The 17,762-nt window shown below is 37.0% G+C and overlaps 7 protein-coding genes across 7 annotated transcripts; 3 read left to right on the forward strand and 4 right to left on the reverse strand.

Moving 5' to 3' along the window:
- Positions 1–490: 490 nt before the first annotated feature.
- SPOG_01371 (GTPase activating protein Gyp1) lies at positions 491–2,023 on the forward strand (the record flags this gene model as incomplete). Its single annotated transcript, XM_013170059.1, has 2 exons — positions 491–599; positions 657–2,023. 2 exons carry the CDS (start codon positions 491–493, stop codon positions 2,021–2,023), a joined length of 1,476 nt encoding a protein of 491 aa, XP_013025513.1.
- A 1,936-nt stretch (positions 2,024–3,959) lies between these two features.
- On the reverse strand, positions 3,960–4,858 carry SPOG_05232 (uncharacterized protein). The gene is made up of 4 exons (XM_013170288.1): positions 4,682–4,858; positions 4,533–4,642; positions 4,431–4,482; positions 3,960–4,388 (listed from the first exon to the last, which is right to left on the reverse strand). The coding sequence occupies exons 1-4, from the start codon at positions 4,682–4,684 to the stop codon at positions 4,332–4,334; spliced, it is 222 nt and encodes a 73-aa protein (XP_013025742.1). The 5' UTR covers positions 4,685–4,858; the 3' UTR covers positions 3,960–4,331.
- Positions 4,859–5,013: 155 nt separating this feature from the next.
- SPOG_01372 (BAG family molecular chaperone regulator Bag102) lies at positions 5,014–5,858 on the reverse strand (the record flags this gene model as incomplete). The annotated part of the gene is made up of 1 exon (XM_013170060.1): positions 5,014–5,858. Exon 1 carries the CDS (start codon positions 5,650–5,652, stop codon positions 5,014–5,016), a length of 639 nt encoding a protein of 212 aa, XP_013025514.1. The 5' UTR covers positions 5,653–5,858.
- On the forward strand, positions 5,801–9,085 carry SPOG_01373 (Tea1 anchoring protein Mod5). Its single transcript, XM_013170061.1, has 2 exons — positions 5,801–6,710; positions 6,857–9,085. Exons 1-2 carry the CDS (start codon positions 6,651–6,653, stop codon positions 8,324–8,326), a joined length of 1,530 nt encoding a protein of 509 aa, XP_013025515.1. The 5' UTR covers positions 5,801–6,650; the 3' UTR covers positions 8,327–9,085.
- On the forward strand, positions 9,081–11,849 carry SPOG_01374 (transcription factor). Its single transcript, XM_013170062.1, has one exon. It carries the CDS (start codon positions 9,363–9,365, stop codon positions 11,625–11,627), a length of 2,265 nt encoding a protein of 754 aa, XP_013025516.1. The 5' UTR covers positions 9,081–9,362; the 3' UTR covers positions 11,628–11,849.
- SPOG_01375 (translation initiation factor eIF3 alpha subunit) lies at positions 11,677–15,664 on the reverse strand. The gene is made up of 2 exons (XM_013170063.1): positions 15,520–15,664; positions 11,677–15,390 (listed from the first exon to the last, which is right to left on the reverse strand). Exons 1-2 carry the CDS (start codon positions 15,530–15,532, stop codon positions 11,900–11,902), a joined length of 3,504 nt encoding a protein of 1,167 aa, XP_013025517.1. The 5' UTR covers positions 15,533–15,664; the 3' UTR covers positions 11,677–11,899.
- A 109-nt stretch (positions 15,665–15,773) lies between these two features.
- Positions 15,774–17,253, reverse strand: SPOG_01376 (TENA/THI domain-containing protein). Its single transcript, XM_013170064.1, has one exon. The coding sequence runs from the start codon at positions 16,775–16,777 to the stop codon at positions 16,052–16,054; it is 726 nt and encodes a 241-aa protein (XP_013025518.1). The 5' UTR covers positions 16,778–17,253; the 3' UTR covers positions 15,774–16,051.
- Positions 17,254–17,762: the final 509 nt, after the last annotated feature.

Here is a 17,762-nt window from a genome sequence, read left to right on the forward strand (position 1 = left end):
TCTTGTTTTTAAGGAAGCTGTTGAAACCCGTTGAGGTTTCGTGATTTCTAATAAGAAAAAGGTACTTTCTAAAATTAATAGGCAATATTTCGGCTCCTAATTGTCGTCTGGTGCGATTGCATGTGTTGTTACATGGCAAGACCAAACCTCCCTTAACATCAAAAAAGGTACGCAGGTATCTAATTTGCAATAATTAAAGAAAGAATTTCACGAATTCTTCAGTCCTATTTGACAAGGCCATCGCTCATTCTTTTTGTCATTTCTTCATTTCTTCACAGGGACTTCTTTTTCATCTTTATGGAGTATCTTTAGTCTCTACCCTTGAATCATTAATCTTTTCCTATCCTGTGCACTCGACCATTGTATATTCCTTCAAGTATTTCTTAATCGCAACATATTTTAAATTGATTTATCCCACTATTGTCACTTAATTTCGGTTCCCTTTCAGCACATCGTATATTATTTATTCTGTACGAATATATATATCGCTATGGAATCGCAATCAAAAAAATCATCCACTTTGCGCACGCTTTCTGGTATCTGGAATGGCACCATTGGTTCATCTACTGATTCGATTGCAGGTGTTGACCGAAAACATAGTACGCATCATAAGCATGTAAAGAGCTCACCTACAAAAATCGATTCATTTAATGCAGACCCTAATAGAGGTGATTTGACTACCCCGAATGTCTCACCCCCGTCGCGATCAAATACAGAGGTTAAGTCAAGCCCTCCTCTTCATGCGCCAATTGCTCGATCTAGTTCTTCTGTGGACGGTGGTATTGGAAAACGAGTTTCATCCAAATTCGCTAAATACCTTTCTCAAACAGATGATGCATGGGGTCTCTCTAACGTGATTTCTCCGAAGTCCGTCTGTAAATCCTCTAGATCGTCTACTCCCACATCTTCAAGTCGAATCGTTTTTCCTAAAGGAACGCAGGAGACTACGTTCTCGAGAACGATGCCTTCACTTAGCAGAGTTTCCTCCCGTCAATCTGCTCCACGTTCAGTTGAAGTGGAAGTTGCGGAGGCAAACGCCCATATTTCTCGAATAAAAAAATTTATACGAATTCTAGATGCTCCCGTGGTTGATCTTAATGCTTTAAGGACTTTAGCATGGAATGGTATACCCTCACAGTTAAGACCTATCGTCTGGAAGTATTTGTTAGGATATTTGCCGTGTAATGCTTCTCGACGAGATTCAACTTTACAGAGAAAAAGAGATGAATATTTAAGTGCTAAAGATGCCAATTTTCATAGTAGCTCTGATCCGTCTGTTCTCGACCAGACCATTTGGCGCCAAATTGTCCTTGATGTTCCTCGTACAAATCCTTTTATACCTCTTTATCAAAATCCTGTGACCCAAAGAATTCTTGAACGCATACTTTATGTTTGGGCCTCACGACACCCGGCAAGCGGTTACGTCCAAGGTATAAGTGATCTTGTGACTCCATTTTTCCAAGTCTTTCTTTCTGAATATACTGATGATAACGAACCTATGACTTATGACGTTTCTCTTCTTCATGAATCTATCCTCAATAATATAGAAGCCGACTCTTACTGGTGTCTTTCCAAATTGTTAGATGGAATTCAAGACAATTATATTCATGCTCAACCGGGAATTCATCGACAAATTAATAATCTTCGTGAACTCACGCTACGAATAGATGAGCCTCTTGTTGCGCATCTCCAGGCGGAGGGTGTAGACTTTATGCAATTTAGTTTTCGGTGGATGAATTGTCTTTTAATGCGCGAACTAAGCATAATAAACATTATTCGTATGTGGGATACATATCTGGCTGAGGGAACACAAGGATTTTCTGAATTCCATCTGTATGTTTGTGCTGCCTTTTTAGTCAAATGGTCCACAGGGCTGCAACAAATGGAATTTCAAGATATATTGATGTTTTTACAATCTATCCCCACTGACAGCTGGACTGTCAGTGATATCGAAATTTTACTCTCTGAAGCCTTTCTTTGGAAATCACTATATAGTGGAGCAGGGGCTCATTTGAGACGATAATCTCAACGTTCAAAAATGTTTCTAAAAGAGCGTATAATGTTTGTATCCTTTTGTTGTCTGAGCGTATACTATGATGAGAAGGTTGGCTTTTTCTTCAATCTTGAATTCCTTATGTATTATTCTCAGGCATATTTCTGTGATTTGTTTAGCCCTATCATCAGGTATAATTCCATAAGTTATGGTTTGTCATATACAAGCTTAATCGCGTCGGCCTATAGGATTACTATTTATTTATCACGTTTTTTTTTTCAAAGAGATATGAGTACAAACTTCCTTTTTGTTTCTCCCTTTCCTTTTTTGCCTTCACTATATTAATAGCTCCTTGAATATTTGATGATGTTGGGTCTCTATCGTTATTCCAAGTCCGGTACCTTTAAGCTTTCTTCTAAGTATATGACTTAAAAGCTGACGGTATTGTTTAGTACTGATAGAAGATTACATGTACAAGGACCCTTAATGCCGCTTTCGATTATGACAATGTGTTGGGCTTTTTGCAAGATTGCATAAGCCGAAAAAAATAATAATAGATGCAATTTTTAATTTCTTTTTTTTTTTTTGTTTTACATTACAACCTCCTAGATATTCAGTTCATCCTTCACTGAAATAACTATTTTAACCTTCAGCTGAGTAACTTTTTCGTCTTCCTTTGCATTGCATACTAATTTCCTTTTGATTTAGCTCTACAACTCACCTTTGTATACATAGAAATCCAAGCATGATTTTTTCATTTTAATCTGATTTATAAGGATTTATGAACAAGGAGATATCCCCACCCAAACCACTGATTGTGTTCATGGCTTTAAGGACCGTTTAGTAACTTTTTTGGTTAACAAAAAAGGAATTCATACATAATTTGCACGTCTGAATACCACTGGAGGAATAAAGGTTACTTGATCAAGTATTAAGCGAACAAACAGTAGAAGTATGAGAAGGAAGTTGTTCTCGTTTAGACAATAGAGAAGTAATGAAAAAAGCTGAATCAAGGCAAGAAAACTGGTCTATGAAAGTAAGACGGTTTTTAATAAAGAAAGTAATGAACGGCATCCAGTAGCAACTGAATCTGACAGATATCTCACAAAACTGTCAATATTTACTAACATGGTTTTCTAGTATGAAAGACCATTTTGTAGAAATTTGAATGCAATATATTGAGAAACTTTTTTTTGAACCAAATGCGGTAGTAGAGTTATTTGATCTCCATATATTGAATTATGTATATTATAACTTGCAACTTCCTTTTCTGTTGAAGACACTTGTGGATAACATTAGGACTTTAATGAAGCTTATTGAGCTGTATTCTCAAAATCAAAAGACTTTTAATTACGATGGGAATAAGTAATACGAGAAATTGTACTTGGCAAGCGTTCACCAAACCGAAGAAACATATCGTGCGATGAATTTTGGTTAGAGCTTCATTTATGAAAATAAATCTTTCCTCTCGTCTATTATCATTTTGAAATAACTGTTTTCTAATGCGTTGAAATGAGAATAGTGAGATTATGTGTATTATGGCATTTAGCAATTGTCAAAGACTTGGTCGTAACGAAAAGGACTTGTCCCTTTTCAAGGGTCAATTTTTTAAGCATCGTAATTTTTCCGCCTCAACTTGCAGCTCTAAACAAGATTATTAGAGTTTCGCCTTTTTTTTTTTTTCAACTTCCACTTCATAACCTTTATTGTGCTTGTATTCTTATAAGACTGCCGCAGCAAACATGAACGATTCCTTTTATGCTAGATATTTCGTAGACAATAGCATAATTCATCTGATTCGGTGAATTTGAATTCATAACGCTCGCCTTTACATGGCTTAAAAGCAATGAAAAATATAAGCTTTTAGTATCTGCAAAGTTTTCAATTTGCTTTTTGTAAATAATGAACATCTTTTCTTTTACATTGGGGTTCTCGCATTTCTTTTCACTTCTAGAAAAGTCAAAAGAGATTTCGAGTTAAATTTGAGAACCAAGTAATAGTTTTTGTAAACGAATCGCGATCATATAGTTTGTTTGATGGCAATCCGAAATAACAAGGACCATTTATACAATACAGGAAGCAGAATGAAGAAAATTACAAAGAAGAATTAAGAGAGTGCCAAGGTTCAGATCCTTAATTTTCCATACAGCAATCATAAACCAATTTACAGGCGTCGACGGCGTAGAAGATATCCAATTTGCACAGTATTTAGTTGAAATTCCACGGTCATTGTAAGAAAGGAGGAAGGTCATAATTTGTCTATCATAAGGATTACGGTTGTTTTTGTATTTTTGTTTTTGTGCTTCTTAAAATGAAGGTAAATAATATCCAAAGTTGTTCAACTGGATCCAAACATTAATCGTAGAGCCATCAAAATGCAGAAAAGAGAGATATACTAGTATTGTAAGAAACAGTTCTTCTAAGTAAATAAACATACGGGACTAGCACGTTCACCAATTCTCGCGCATTTCCAAAATACGGTAGTAACACTTTTGCAGTCAGAACCAAGAAATTCCACGAATACATAAAAAAAGCATACCCTTCTTTTCTTTTATCCAATAAAGCAGGGAATTGTCTGTGAATGTAGGTACAAGTACAAACCGTCAACAAGAGGACTGATAACAAGCTCTGAAAATTGAATATGGCGGTCTATAATCTCTTAGTATTCTTTCTTCTTTCAGTTCTTACCATTGAGAGAAAATTCCAGTGTTTTAGAAGGGAAAACGAAAGGATTCAATGGTGGTAAAGAGTAAATGAATGCACCTTGATTCCCATATAGAGAGGTCGAAGCAGTTTGTAATTTCCGTTTAGTGTGTAGTAAAAGAATGCTTTAGTAAACAAATGAGTTTAAGAACAGATCAATTGAAAAGTTTGTAAAGGTAATAGGATGCTTGTAAGAAGTTGGAATAACAATTATCTTAAAAGGAAATAGAATGGATGTCTTGAAAACCAAACCAATGCGCAGTTGTTTGGGGAACATAAATTCTTGTCAATTTTGATGCGATGATATCTGAGGAATGTTATTTCAACTCCTTTAGAGAGTCAGATTTTGCTACATCTAATTTTTGCAGAAAACTTTGGGTCCATCGAACTGCTTCTTTTCGTTTCATACGTGCATCAGGGTCGTCCTGAACATCTATAGCATCGAGACGAATCATCCTACCAAGCAAAGTCTCTGTGAGACGAACATGAGCGTCTTCAATAGCAAGCGCATCAGAAGGAGGGGAAGAGCAATACTGTTGAACGAGAGGAACTATGTCCTTCTCCAGGTCTGTTCTGTACACTTCAATCTGCTGTAACGCAGGACTAAGAGGAACTGGCTTCAAATGCAATACAGATCCGTCTCCCACTTTTTGCTGAGCAAGAGAGGCATCTTGAAGCTGTTTTCCCTCAGACTCCAAATAGACCTTTTCAGGAGCAACAGAAAAAGCTCTGCAAACCCGCTGGAGAAGACTTGAATAAGATACTTTGGCAAGTCTCGGTTGTCGGAAAACAAACTTCAGTTGTTCATCCTTGTACTTAACGATAATGACTTCTTCGGTCTTTTGTGTCTTCTTTCGAATTACTATACCTACCAAAACTGTGACAGAAACTACGAGAAAAGAAACCCAGTAACGCTTTTCCAAAGCGTGGAAACCTACAAGGTAAGAATTCATCATGCGGCAAACGCTTCAAGTTTTGAGGTATTGGACAAAAGGATAGATATCTTCGTTTCAGACACTTTTACGACTCAAAGGATAGCTGAGTCCTTTAAATTTCTTTCTTGTTTATTTGGTTTTCGGATGCCTTAAGTGTTATCCTTGCAAATTCGTCTGCTAGTAAAAGTTTGGTAAATTCTATGGTCAGTCTTTGACGGACAAAAGACAGACAATGAACGAAATCAGCAAATTATCAGACTTCTCTTTTTGTTGAAAGAAAGACAAATCTTGAGATAATTATTTAGAAAATTCGTCCGAAGAAAGATACAAAAGGGAAAAAGCATACCCTCTCATTTGCTAACTGCTTCCTCTATAGCTATAAAGAAACAAGCCAATATCTTCTTTTTTATTAATAATCCAAACTAGTGAAAATCTGTACAAATTCTCGTTCATTTCATTAGCCGTTTGTCGTTTGTTTTCCTGAAAACGCGACTTTCGAGGAATAGTAAGCCGATCTACCTTTTCATGCCAGCAAGGAGGGTACACTATGTGTATTCTTTCTTGGAACGCCCATCAAGTGACTTTAAGTAATTTTTAAGAAGGAAAGAAGACGTTGACTTTCGCCGGTCATAATGTCTGTTTTACGCGTCTTTTCCGTACGTTTAAGAGTTCCCAGAAGATATATATATACTTTTGTTTCATTATTTTTCTTTCCAAGTGGGATCACTCCTTGAAAACACATTTCTTCACAAAACCTTTCAACAAAGTCGTTTTGTAAGAGAATACACACTCTTCATTAATTGAACAAAATTTGGGCCATTTATTATTCAAAATATTTAAATCCTTTTTTATTTTACTAGTTCCCTTGCTCCAATTTGTTTTTTTGTCTAAAGGCCTTCGCCTAAGGTGAGACGCGCATTCTTTCAGTAAACCATATAGAATTGAAAATACTCCAAATCTCACGTTCTTTTGCTAGTTTTGCTTTCTAAAAAACTCTGTCTTTTATATCCCTTTCTTGTATGTCTGTTTTAGCCCCGAATTCTTCAATCCCTTCCTTTTGGAGAACAAACTTTCAAGATGTAAGTGAAACACACGACTTGAATCGATGAAGCATGAACTCGTGCTTCTATCGCTTCTTCTTTTCATATTTTTTTTTTATGACTAACATGGATGCCTCATGGGTCCCTTTGCATAAGGGTCCATGGATATGCATCAATTTGTATAGAAGTATCGAGAATCAAGACCAAGAACAACAACCGCTCTCCCACCTGATGATCTGTCGGATGTCGACGAAGTTCCGAATGCTAGTCAGCATGATGTTTCTCCGGTAAAAACAGAGTTTCTTTCAGACGTTTCTGATGGACCCATCACAAATGAACAAGGACGAGAGTCACCTCTTAACCCATATAATTTCATAAGGAGGCCTTTTACTTCGTCGGGCCCTAGCTCCACCTCAGTCCCTATGCACTCTTTCACTTCTCCAAACAAAGAAATTATCGATCTGAACTCTCCTTCATTACACCAAGAAAGAAGCTTTTCGTTTTTTCCGAACGATCAAATTAATCGAGAATCTTTACCCAATAGTATGTTTGCCATTCCTACTACAAATCTCAAATCCAACTACCGAGCTTTTGATGTTGGTACCGAAACAAGAAGGCACTATCTGGAGCTTTCTCAGATTCAAAATCGTCAGCGATATGCCAACCGGATCAAGAGTGCGTCTCCAGCTTTGTTAGATACATCTACTCTGGACTCGAGGCTGAATTTTACTATGGAAAGGTTGGAACGATCTATCGCGCAGCTTTCAAAAAATACAATGCGTGCTGTTTCCCATTTGGAAAACCCTCCTCGTGATATCCCTATACCCAAAATTAACAGCAAGCATGCTGCTTGGCCATTGCAACAGTCAGCTGCGTTGCCAGCTGATTCATCAAAATCGAGACCTTATTCTGTTCCCGCGCCCTCTCCCTCCCAATCTGAAGAGTACGAAGCCATGAAATCTGCTGCTACGTACTCACCTGCTCGAACCCTCAATAAACAGAATCCCCCAGAATCACCTATGCCGCCGTTACCTTCAAATCCTACTTCTCCGTCTGCAGAGAAACAAGAGAAGCAGGTAATAAATTCGGGTATGCATTCTCCAAACGTCCATGAGCCCAATTTCCACCCTGCTGACGATGCTAGTACTGCATCTTCAGACGCCATTTCCCGTTCGGTTCATTCCTTTCAACCTCTTCCAAACAGTAGTGATTTATTTTTCAAACTTCACTTAAGCAGCGTTGATAATGATATAGACAGTAGCCATCAACAAGATGTTTCTGTATCTAATTCTTATAACCCTTCCTCACGTAACGAATTTACCGACTCGCCTGCTCCTTACGTGCGTGAAAATTCTCAGCTCTTGAAGAGTTCTCCATTCCGTGGAACCTCGAAATCAAATGCTAATCCTTCCCCTCAAGAAGATGTTTCTATTGTTTCCGATTACAATAATTCGCTTCACCATAAATCTATCCATCCTCAAACACGAGAAAAGGATATAATTACTTCAAATCCTGAGCTTCGAAGTTTCGCAGCGACTGAGTCAGCAGCCCCTCGACCGGCATCGTCAAAGCAGCAAACTCCAAAAGCGTCTGACCAAGCTCCCAAAAAAAAGAAAAAATCAAAGCTAGAAAAGCTCTGCTGTATTATAGCATGATGACGGGATTTGAATTATGCGTGATATTGACAAATTGTACGAATTCATAATTCATTAAGGCGTAATAAAGTATCATGTCTGGCGGTTTTGTTCAATATCAGTAATGAAGAGTGATTTAAATTTTAAATCGTCTTGTGTTCTCTCAAGCATTAGTTAATTATCATCACCAACAGGGTAATACTGATGCAGATGCTGTGAAAAAAAAGAAAAGTTTAGTCATGAATGAATTGATGAATTGGAAACCTTAGAACAAGAAGTCGTTTTATTTGTAGTTATAAGACAACTCGCACTCTCAATTTTGGCTTCCACTAGGCATGAATTGAAACGTGTATAAATGGGATTAAGCCCTCGATGGGAATGAACATTTATTATGGACAACATGGCATAAAAAAAGAACCATTTGAAGTGTGTTTTGCTTTACAAGTCAAGATGAATACTCAAGGGTCCCTTTTAAATTAAATAGACTATAAAAAAAAAGCTTATAAAGGAATAAAAACTAACCTTATATGATCTTTTTTACAAATTTCTTACTTCCTTTATAAGCATTTTTGCCTTTGGATATGGTGGTCAACTTTAGATCAGATATTTCTGATTGATCGATAATCAGGCAAAACTTATATATTTGAAGTTACGATCTAATCTAAAAGTAGTTTTACCACCGAATCTCTCTTAATATCACCTTGCACCTCTCCAGTTCAATCCTTTCCTGTGGGCTACTAAAAGATCTAATTTCTACCAACGACTTTTATAATAACCAACTTGATATGTAGGAAAGAGGCTAATTTCCTCTTTTATTTGAGTGTTTTATGGTCTTTTATATGTTAATTGAAAATAGAAATTGAAATAATTGCTCTATTTCTTTATATTGGGACATCAAATAATTTTAAATAGGTTTTTTTGAATTTCAAGCGTTGCGTGTCTGAAATTGCAAGCCAGATTAAGACTACTTGATTTCTATTCCTAAATTACTAAAATCTTTACAAATCGGGAAGTATTTTTGTCATTCTGCACTGTTTCCGTATACCGAAAAAAGAAAATGGCATATCCAGAAGGCGAAAATCCTCAGACAAATGAAAACAAGCTAAAAAAGAGAATTAATCGTGCATGCGATTTGTGTCGCAAACGCAAAATTCGCTGCGATGGAAAACAACCTACCTGCAGAAACTGTCTTAATCACAATGTTTCTTGTATCTACACTGCTAGGCCCAAAAGAAGAACAGGTCAAAAGCAAATTTATGTTAAGTCTTTGGTCTCTAGACTGGAGCAAATGGAATCAACTTTACGATCAGTCATTCCAAATTACACTCCCGAAAACGAGTCTGTCCCAAATCCCAATGCTGATGCAGAAGAGGCTGAGAAAAGTTATAAAGCAGATTCTTCCTCTGATGAGTCCGCATCTGATGATTTAGCTTTTCTAAATGAAAAAATGGGAATGCTAATAACTACTCCTATTGGTAATCAAAAGTACATCGGTGCCTCTTCAACCCTTTCCATTCTTCAACATGCGACCAAATTCGCTTCAGGTATTGCTTCTGAAAAAGCTCTTGAAAACTTATCGCTTGCAAAATCGGGTTGTCTAGCCGAACAACAAGAAGATAATATCGACGCGAACCGAGAAGAGCTACCACCTCCTGAAGTTGCTCAAGCCTATATCGATGCTTATTTTAATACGTTTAATAGTGAATTTCCAATTTTCACAAAAGAAAGTTTTGATAAAAGGTTTGGTTCTCCTGATTGGTACAAACGCCAAGATGGTTGTCTAGATGTTACCAACTACGCTTTGTATGTAAGTGTACTCTGTCTAGGATGTATAGGAACTGGTGAAAATGAATGTAACCTTAAGCGAGCTAAAGCTCTTTATATGAATGTTTTAGATGTTAAATTGGAGGTTACCAGATTCATGAGTTTTGATACATTATTGGTATCTTTTCTTTCCTCTATATTTTTTTCTGCTATTTGTCAACCTAATTCTGCATGGCTAAGCTTGGGTGTTGTTATTAGAGTTGCTCAAACCCTTGGTCTTCATCGTAACAGTGCCATGTGGTGTATTAATAAAGAAGATGCTGAGGAAAAGGCTCGTGTCTTTTGGCTGATTTATTCTATGGATCGACTTTTTTCCTTCACGTCAGGAAAGCCACTAGCATTTCAAGATGAAGATATTGATCAGATAATACCGTTTTACTCGATTTATGATTTCAGCCCTGTAGGAAACCCAAGAAGCGATGAACTTAGAAAGTATAATTTTCTTGAATGTGTCGTTAGATTAATGCAAGTTTATGGACGTATCTTGCGCCAGTTATACTCAGTGACTGGCATGAAATCGACTACAAATGACTTAAAAGAAAAAATTAAGGCTTTGGACTTGGAACTACATGAATGGTTGTTAGAGGTTCCGGAAAGCATCCGCCCAGTCTCCTTTTCCACATTTAGTCGCCCATCGAGTCATTTGTTAGCTGGAGGTTATTATGCAGCTCTTATTCTTCTTCATCGACACGCATTAACAAAAAACCTTCAAATAAGCTGTACTCACAGAGGATTAAGCAATACTATGGATTCCCAAGCTCTTTGCATTCAGGGTGCTCGTGCGATTACCTACTTATTTTCAGTATCACTTCATGGACAAGAGTTTTCCCTTAAGGTTGCTATGTATCATGCATTCACTGCAACCCTGATTTTATTTATCGGAATTCTGAAACGTCCACTTGCTTCTTCCTGCAGAGAGGATATTAACTGCTTGATTACCGTCAAAAGATGCTTTTTGTCGTGTGTGGGCAGATTGGCTGGTTACTTTCAATTTAGTGTTACTTTAAATGCATTGGATAGTATAATTTCAACAGCGGAACTTGCTGTCCAGAAGGCTCAACAAATGGCAAGGTCTTTATCAACCCCTTTTGATGTTCAGACAGATGTTGCTGCAACTAATGAGTCACCGTTTCCTTACAATGAATCAGTCCCAACGCCACCTTCTTTTACACCAAATCCTAGTCAATCTGAAGCTGGTACGGAAGACGTATTTTCTGGGAGCAACCTCCATTTCAATCACGAATATCTAGATTCTTTGAATAACAGCTTTCTGGAAATGCAACAAAACAAGGCTGAATCACGCGAGGGAAAGACTCCTAATGACCTGAATGGATTTTCAAGCAATGATTTAGTTGCTGGAGTAACCCCCATCTTGGACCAAACTCTGTCCATGTATCCGTTTAACGATGAGCTACATTTGGATTTCTCGGCTGCTAATGTATACAATCCGAATATGTTTGAAGATATGGGTTTGGATTTTTCAATGTTCAATAATTGAGGTTTCTACTTAAATGAAGGTTACTATTTAAAATTTTTTTTTTCTTACTCATGGTTATTTGTTATATTCTATATTTCCTTTTTATGTATTTTTTTTGGTGTTTTCATAGGTTGAATTGAGATATATCATACATTAGCTGTAATAAAACGGAACTTTTCATGTTTAATTTGCTCTCATATTTGTTTATTAGAAAGGCGTATACGATCAAGAAGTAAATGGAAGGACGAGCATTTTGAATTAATTAGTATTTTACAGCAAACGCACATCTTATCCTATTGTCGAGAAACTTTTTCTTGCTTTACAGCTGAAGCTATAAGTTGGGATAGCCAATGTTCAGCTTCTTTCGTGGCATTATGTTCGGAACCCAAGTTTTCCTCATAAAATTTGTAAGCTGCACGAGCTTCCTGGGATGCCTGACGAAGGTCCTTTGTTAATGCCAAGGCTTGAGCATACTGCAAAGTGAGTGCAGCGGTGGTACTCGTCTTGCCCTGAAATTTCTGGCATAAATCCAAGGCCCACTTGATGCAAGTTTTACTTTCGGATAATAATTTCATTGAGCGGAGCATTAAGCCAATATTGGTATATGAGGTTATCATATTCGGGTGATCAGTTCCAAACACCATGTGCCACAGTTGTAATGCATACTGACTATATACTAAAGCTTGAGATATCCGATTATGAGAAAATTCATACAACGCTAAGTTGAGATACGCTAAAATGGTTTCCGAGGAATCAAAACCGAGGATTCGTTCGCACACCACTAAAGCTTTCCTCCCTAATGAACAAGACTCTTCTTTTTTACCTAACTGATGGCATATCATGGCTAACTGACAATAAGCACGAGCAATCTCAGGATGAAAGACCCCATATATTTGTTCGTGAAGAGAAAGGGATTCATTTAAAAGATCATAACATAGGTCTTTGTTTTCTTGAAGCAAGCAGACTTTACAAGCATCTAGTGATTCCTGTGCTAAAGCACTATAAGGGATAGTGCTCTTCACAACTGGCGCTAGATTTAGAATGTCTTGGGGCAATAATTTATGAAATGAGTTAACCCGTTCTGAATAACCAATTTGCTTGGCCTTCTTCTCTTTTTTCTTTTTCTTGTTTCTTTTACTTTTTGGATCAGATATTTGATCATGAGCTTCTGTATTTTCTCCCTTACTAACATAGTCTTTGCATGCTAACTGAATCCCCAGTTTCAGACAAATTAGGCGAATTAAGGATATTTGGTTAACTTCTTTGACAAACTCTCGGGGTATTTTATAACCAAATCTTGATTGTGACTCCTTCATTAAAGCTTCTGATACCAATTTTGGCGACATTGATACAAGCATTTGGCAGGTTTCAGGATAAAATTGTGAAATCGACTCCTCTGGCAAAAAAGGAAATGACTGATCATCTTCGCTTTCGGCAAGTAAACAATTAAAAAAGTGAGATACGACATGGCTTATCAGACAACGTGGAGTCTTGGATATATAAGCTCGAATTAGATGTTTGGCAGATCGCGCAAAAATTTCACTGGTGAAAAGACGTATCATAGCGGTGTTTTCTGGATACTTATCTAAAATCACATACAACATATCCCCAAGATACCTTATATTGATTCCGTTACGATGTAATGCACGGGAGAGGGCAATGCCGTCAATCGGCATAAAGGAAAAATCATTGCATATGGAATCAATAAACTGAGGTATCACAGTTTCACTAAGATAGCTGGAAACCTTTTCGAGGAAATAAATATCATCTTTGTGAGCACCTTCTTCGTTTTCGGGATATTTATATGCAGGATGAAAAACATTAGGATTGAAAAGGCAATCTTCCTGTGCAACTTTTTTCTTTGTCTTTAATGGGATTTGGGAAGCTTCTGGAACTCCGGTACCATTTTGATTCAAAACTGTCTTTTTTAATTGTTCAGTTATATCTTTATCTTCAGAGGATCCTACTTTTTCTTCTGTCTCTTCATTTAAGGAGTTTTCCCAAAAAGACTGTATTAGCTCAGGACGAAATTGCACTAGCCGATGGGGATAGTCAGAATATAAGCCAGAACTGTTTCGTTCAATGCGATTCAAAAATCCAAGATCAGGAGGAAATAGGCTATAAAGATCCATCACGTATTTTCTTCCATCTGAACCTAACAAGCCTTTGGTATCTAAACTAGTGTATAAGGGAATGATACTACCATCCTGATCTTTATAGTTATGTTTTTTAATATGTAAGGTATTAGCAAGTTTCAATAACTCAGGCTCCAATGATGAATCAAAACGAAACTTTTCCTCACCCTCGACGCTTCCATAGATAAGCTGAGAACTTCCTAATTCCAGCTGTTTAAAGATTCCAGGAATAATTGTTTGAGCAACTATTCTGTGACCAGCATAGTCCACGATGCATGTTCCAAGGGAAGAAAGGTTTACTACATCCAATTGATTTATTAAACGAATCGTGGTAGCATCTTTCCCGACAGCGTAATAGGCAGCAGCATCCCCTCCATGTTTTTTGAATATGCCAACGCTATCACGTCCAAAAGAAAAAAATATATTGTTATGAACATACATGCGAGAACCTTCTGGCTCCAAGGGGTTAAGAGAAGGAATGTTTCCATTTACAATTTCAATGGCTCCTTGAACGGAAACTTCAGTAAAATCTTGTAATGTTTTCATTAATAATCGCTCACGTAAGACACGATCTTGGATACTTTCATGAGCCATTTCTCGAGCGGATTGGATCTCTTCATTCCAATCACGCAGATTTCCTTGATTTTCAATATATGGATTAAGTTGTGCTTCTTGGGTTTTTTTCAAGTTGGGTATATTTTGAGCGGGCATTGTAATCCAAGGAGCTTGAGGAATTGAACCGCTAATTCTAGCAAAGGCAAGTTGATCTTGCTGCCTATATATATCAAGTAAAGCTTCAAGGTTTTCTTTGAAGAGAGGAGATAGTTGACAAAGTAGTGAGATGAGAGAATGACTACGTAGATCACCTTGGGAGGTCGGATCAAATCGCGTGTTTGTGGATTTGTTGACAAAATATCCTGCAACATGAGAAGTGATATGGTAAAGTTGTCCCTCTAAAGTCGTGACACTTAAGTACAAAAGATGTCCTTGCATGGCGTATTCGGGTGGAACTGGATTCCAAGCAGAAAGAGAAAAAGACCGAAAGCAGGTATGCTGAAAGAATGGTCTAGAGGGTAGCATGGGAGATAGTAATTTTTCATAAGAAGAATGAAAAGGGTGTGTATTATCAGGCCAAAAATCTTTGTTTAGGATGGAAAACTTTGAATTGGATGATTCGGCAGCATCCATCTGATAGGATTCAGTAGGGTTGTTCATTTCAGGAAACATGCAAAAACCAGTACGAATTCCAAAATTGTCGCTTTTATAATTTCTATTGCTTCTGTCCAAAAAATCTAAGAGAGTGAAGATATGAAACCTTGCATCCCTTTCTGTGTATGGGTCCAATACCACGTCAAAAACAAGTGTTTCGGATTTTTGCAGTGACTCTAAAGTTTGAATCTCATGAAGTTCAGCAAAGGGTTGTAATTTTTCGTTTTCATGAGCAAGGTGGAAGCAAGTGTTCGTAGGAGCCAGCAACAGCTCCAAGATTACTTGCCGAACATCATGTATCGTACTCGAAAGTGGCAAAGAAAAAGACAAGGTTGGTGTACGGTCAGGAAATCTGATATCTATGGTTACTTCAGCATCCGGATCAATAGTAGATTCTGTCTGCTTTAAAGGGACACTTTCATTTTCTTGTGCATACTTGTCTAATTCTGTTAGTTTTTGTTAATTGAAGTAGATAGCTAATGAATCTGCTCGGGAAAGCGACGGAACCAGCGTAACCATATGGAAAATTGGCAGCATTTCCTGGGTAATCCACTTCTAAACAATCTTACCTTTTTCTTCCATGATTTGCTTGTAAAAAGCTTTGATCAAAGAAAATAAAAGTTGCCAAAATTAGACCAACCGTTTGGAAAAAGACACGTTCAGAAACTTCATTTCCGTAGTATATGGTAGGGGGATTCTGATTTTATCTAAGCGAATTGATCTGATAATTATGATACAATGAAACATTGCTTACTTTATTCTTTTAAAAAAGCAAGTTTGACAGGACGTTTACTGTCAATTATATGAAATGAATGTTAAAAAAGCAGGAATTTTCTTGTTTATTTACGAAGTCTATTAAAAGTGAAACTTTCAGCATAAAGTGGGAACGAAAAAGATAATATTAAAAAACGTAAACATAAGATTGCCACTTTATCAAGAGAGGTTGAAAGAGAAATCAACAATGAAGTATTCCCTTGAAGTATCCTCAGGGTAATAATAAGGGGTATTAAGTTATGGTAGATTACCGTCAGGCGTTGAAAATACTAGCTTCTCGAAGAATTTGCAAGCTTAAATGCTGGAATTGGAAGACACTTAAAAGATTTAGGAAAGAGCAGTATCAAAAAATCGCTGCTCAAAATGACAAATTTTCTTTAAAATGAAGATAGTTGTCTCAGTAATATTAATTTTCTGTGCTGCACGAGCTAGGTTTTCAACAAATTCTGCAAATTCATCGTTTGCCCACCAAGAAACAAATTCCATGTCTTGAGTGAAGCTTTTTCGAAAGGATGAAGATTCATAAACAAATTTCCAAGCTCGATGATAGATGAGTTCGTTCATGTAAAATGCCAAATAAAAATCACTAGCAGAAGCATTCCGTATTTCAAACATAGTCTTTGTGACAAACAAAATGTATTCGTAACAAGCAGGGGAGGAATGAGAAGCATACTGTTGGGGGTCGTTTTCTAGTAGATTTTGTTCCCAGGAAGTCGGAATACAAGGCAATTGGGGAAGCTGAATTCCTTTTTCTTTGCATTTTTCATTAAAATGACTAATTTCTGGTCGAACAACCTGATAAGCTCCTAACACAAGGTGCAATGCGTCGGAAACAGAAGGAGAATTTTCCTTTTGTAAAGCCGCAATTACCTTCGCTAAAAATAGAGAGGTAGCCTGAACGTATAAACGATCCTCATAAAGCCATTTTCGAAACGAATCTTCATTGGCCGTACCGGTTGCGAGATTTTGGATGAATGGGCTCCATGTCGATGCAACTTCAACACTGTCCTCCAATCCAGCTTTCTTTAAAAATGCAACTGTATATGTATCCATAGTATTCCAAAGAGGGCGCTAATCTTGAGTCAATTAAGTAAGAAAACAAAATTTGGGTCTTCTTTTCGAATACGTTTCAAACTCCTCTACAAGCGGTGAAGGAACGTTTCTTTATATTCTTTTCAATCGGAAACTTGATGCCAAGGATAGTGGTAACCGGTACATGAACAGGTGAAAAGGATTATCCTTTATCCTTTACTTGGAGAATCAATTTGGAAGCTGTAAATCCTGAAAGCCTCTAAATGGTGCAAACTTCAGGAAAGAGGTTTGTTTACTGTTCTGCTTGGTGTAGTCAATAGAATGTCTCTGTGCGGCCTTCATGTGTAAGGCTTCATCAACCAGAATTGGACTATTTTTCAATGACGCTTTTTAAAAAAAGTTTATTTTTACGAATTATCAAAAGGTAAATTACCAATTCTAGTTTGGAGTATTCGTTGGTTTTATGCTTTTGTGATATCATCTTACCTGTTTCAGACAATAATCCAAGAGATAGAAAGAAATTTGACAGACAACCTCTGAATTGACTTGGATTCCTCTTTACAGAGTTGTAAAGATATAGAAATAGAATTGCGCATATACCTTGTTTGGTTGGATTCCGTCGTTCTCGTGTACCGACATCTTTCAAGGGTCGACCGGTACTAGTCCTCTTTTAATCACAAGGAGGAATTTGATGATACCTGAATAATGTATCTGTTTTTTTTTATTATTTTTTTTTGTTTTCTCTCAAACTATAAGTTATTAAAAAACCCTCTTCTTTCACCTGCTAGTAAGGTCAATCCGTTCGCTTGTTTATTGCTAAATATAAGCGAGCCTTAATGTTTCGCTTGTCTCACTTTATAAAAAAAGGCTACCTTTAGTTACTCGGGACAAGGGATCTAGAAACTACCAACAACACCGACATTACTGCTATATCTGGCAGGAATTTGCAATTTTAAAGCTATAAAGCATTACAATATTGATAGAATTTATTTTTTTGGATCCTTAA

Source organism: Schizosaccharomyces cryophilus (genome assembly GCF_000004155.1).
Source record: "Schizosaccharomyces cryophilus OY26 unplaced genomic scaffold supercont4.8, whole genome shotgun sequence".
Classification (NCBI taxonomy): Eukaryota; Fungi; Ascomycota; class Schizosaccharomycetes; order Schizosaccharomycetales; family Schizosaccharomycetaceae; genus Schizosaccharomyces; species Schizosaccharomyces cryophilus.

Bases quoted from the DNA above. Each gene is read 5' to 3' on its own strand.
- SPOG_05232 (XM_013170288.1), bottom strand. The intron at 4,483-4,532 runs GTATGCTTTTTT...TGACTGCAAAAG, and splicing joins TTGGATAAAAGAAAAGAAGG to TGTTACTACCGTATTTTGGA. The intron at 4,389-4,430 runs GTATGTTTATTT...TTACAATACTAG, and splicing joins TTGGTGAACGTGCTAGTCCC to TATATCTCTCTTTTCTGCAT.
- SPOG_01376 (XM_013170064.1), bottom strand. From the start codon at position 16,777: ATGGATACATATACAGTTGCATTTTTAAAGAAAGCTGGATTGGAGGAC.
- SPOG_01374 (XM_013170062.1), top strand. From the start codon at position 9,363: ATGGCATATCCAGAAGGCGAAAATCCTCAGACAAATGAAAACAAGCTA.
- SPOG_01373 (XM_013170061.1), top strand. From the start codon at position 6,651: ATGTCTGTTTTAGCCCCGAATTCTTCAATCCCTTCCTTTTGGAGAACA. The intron at 6,711-6,856 runs GTAAGTGAAACA...CAATTTGTATAG, and splicing joins GGAGAACAAACTTTCAAGAT to AAGTATCGAGAATCAAGACC.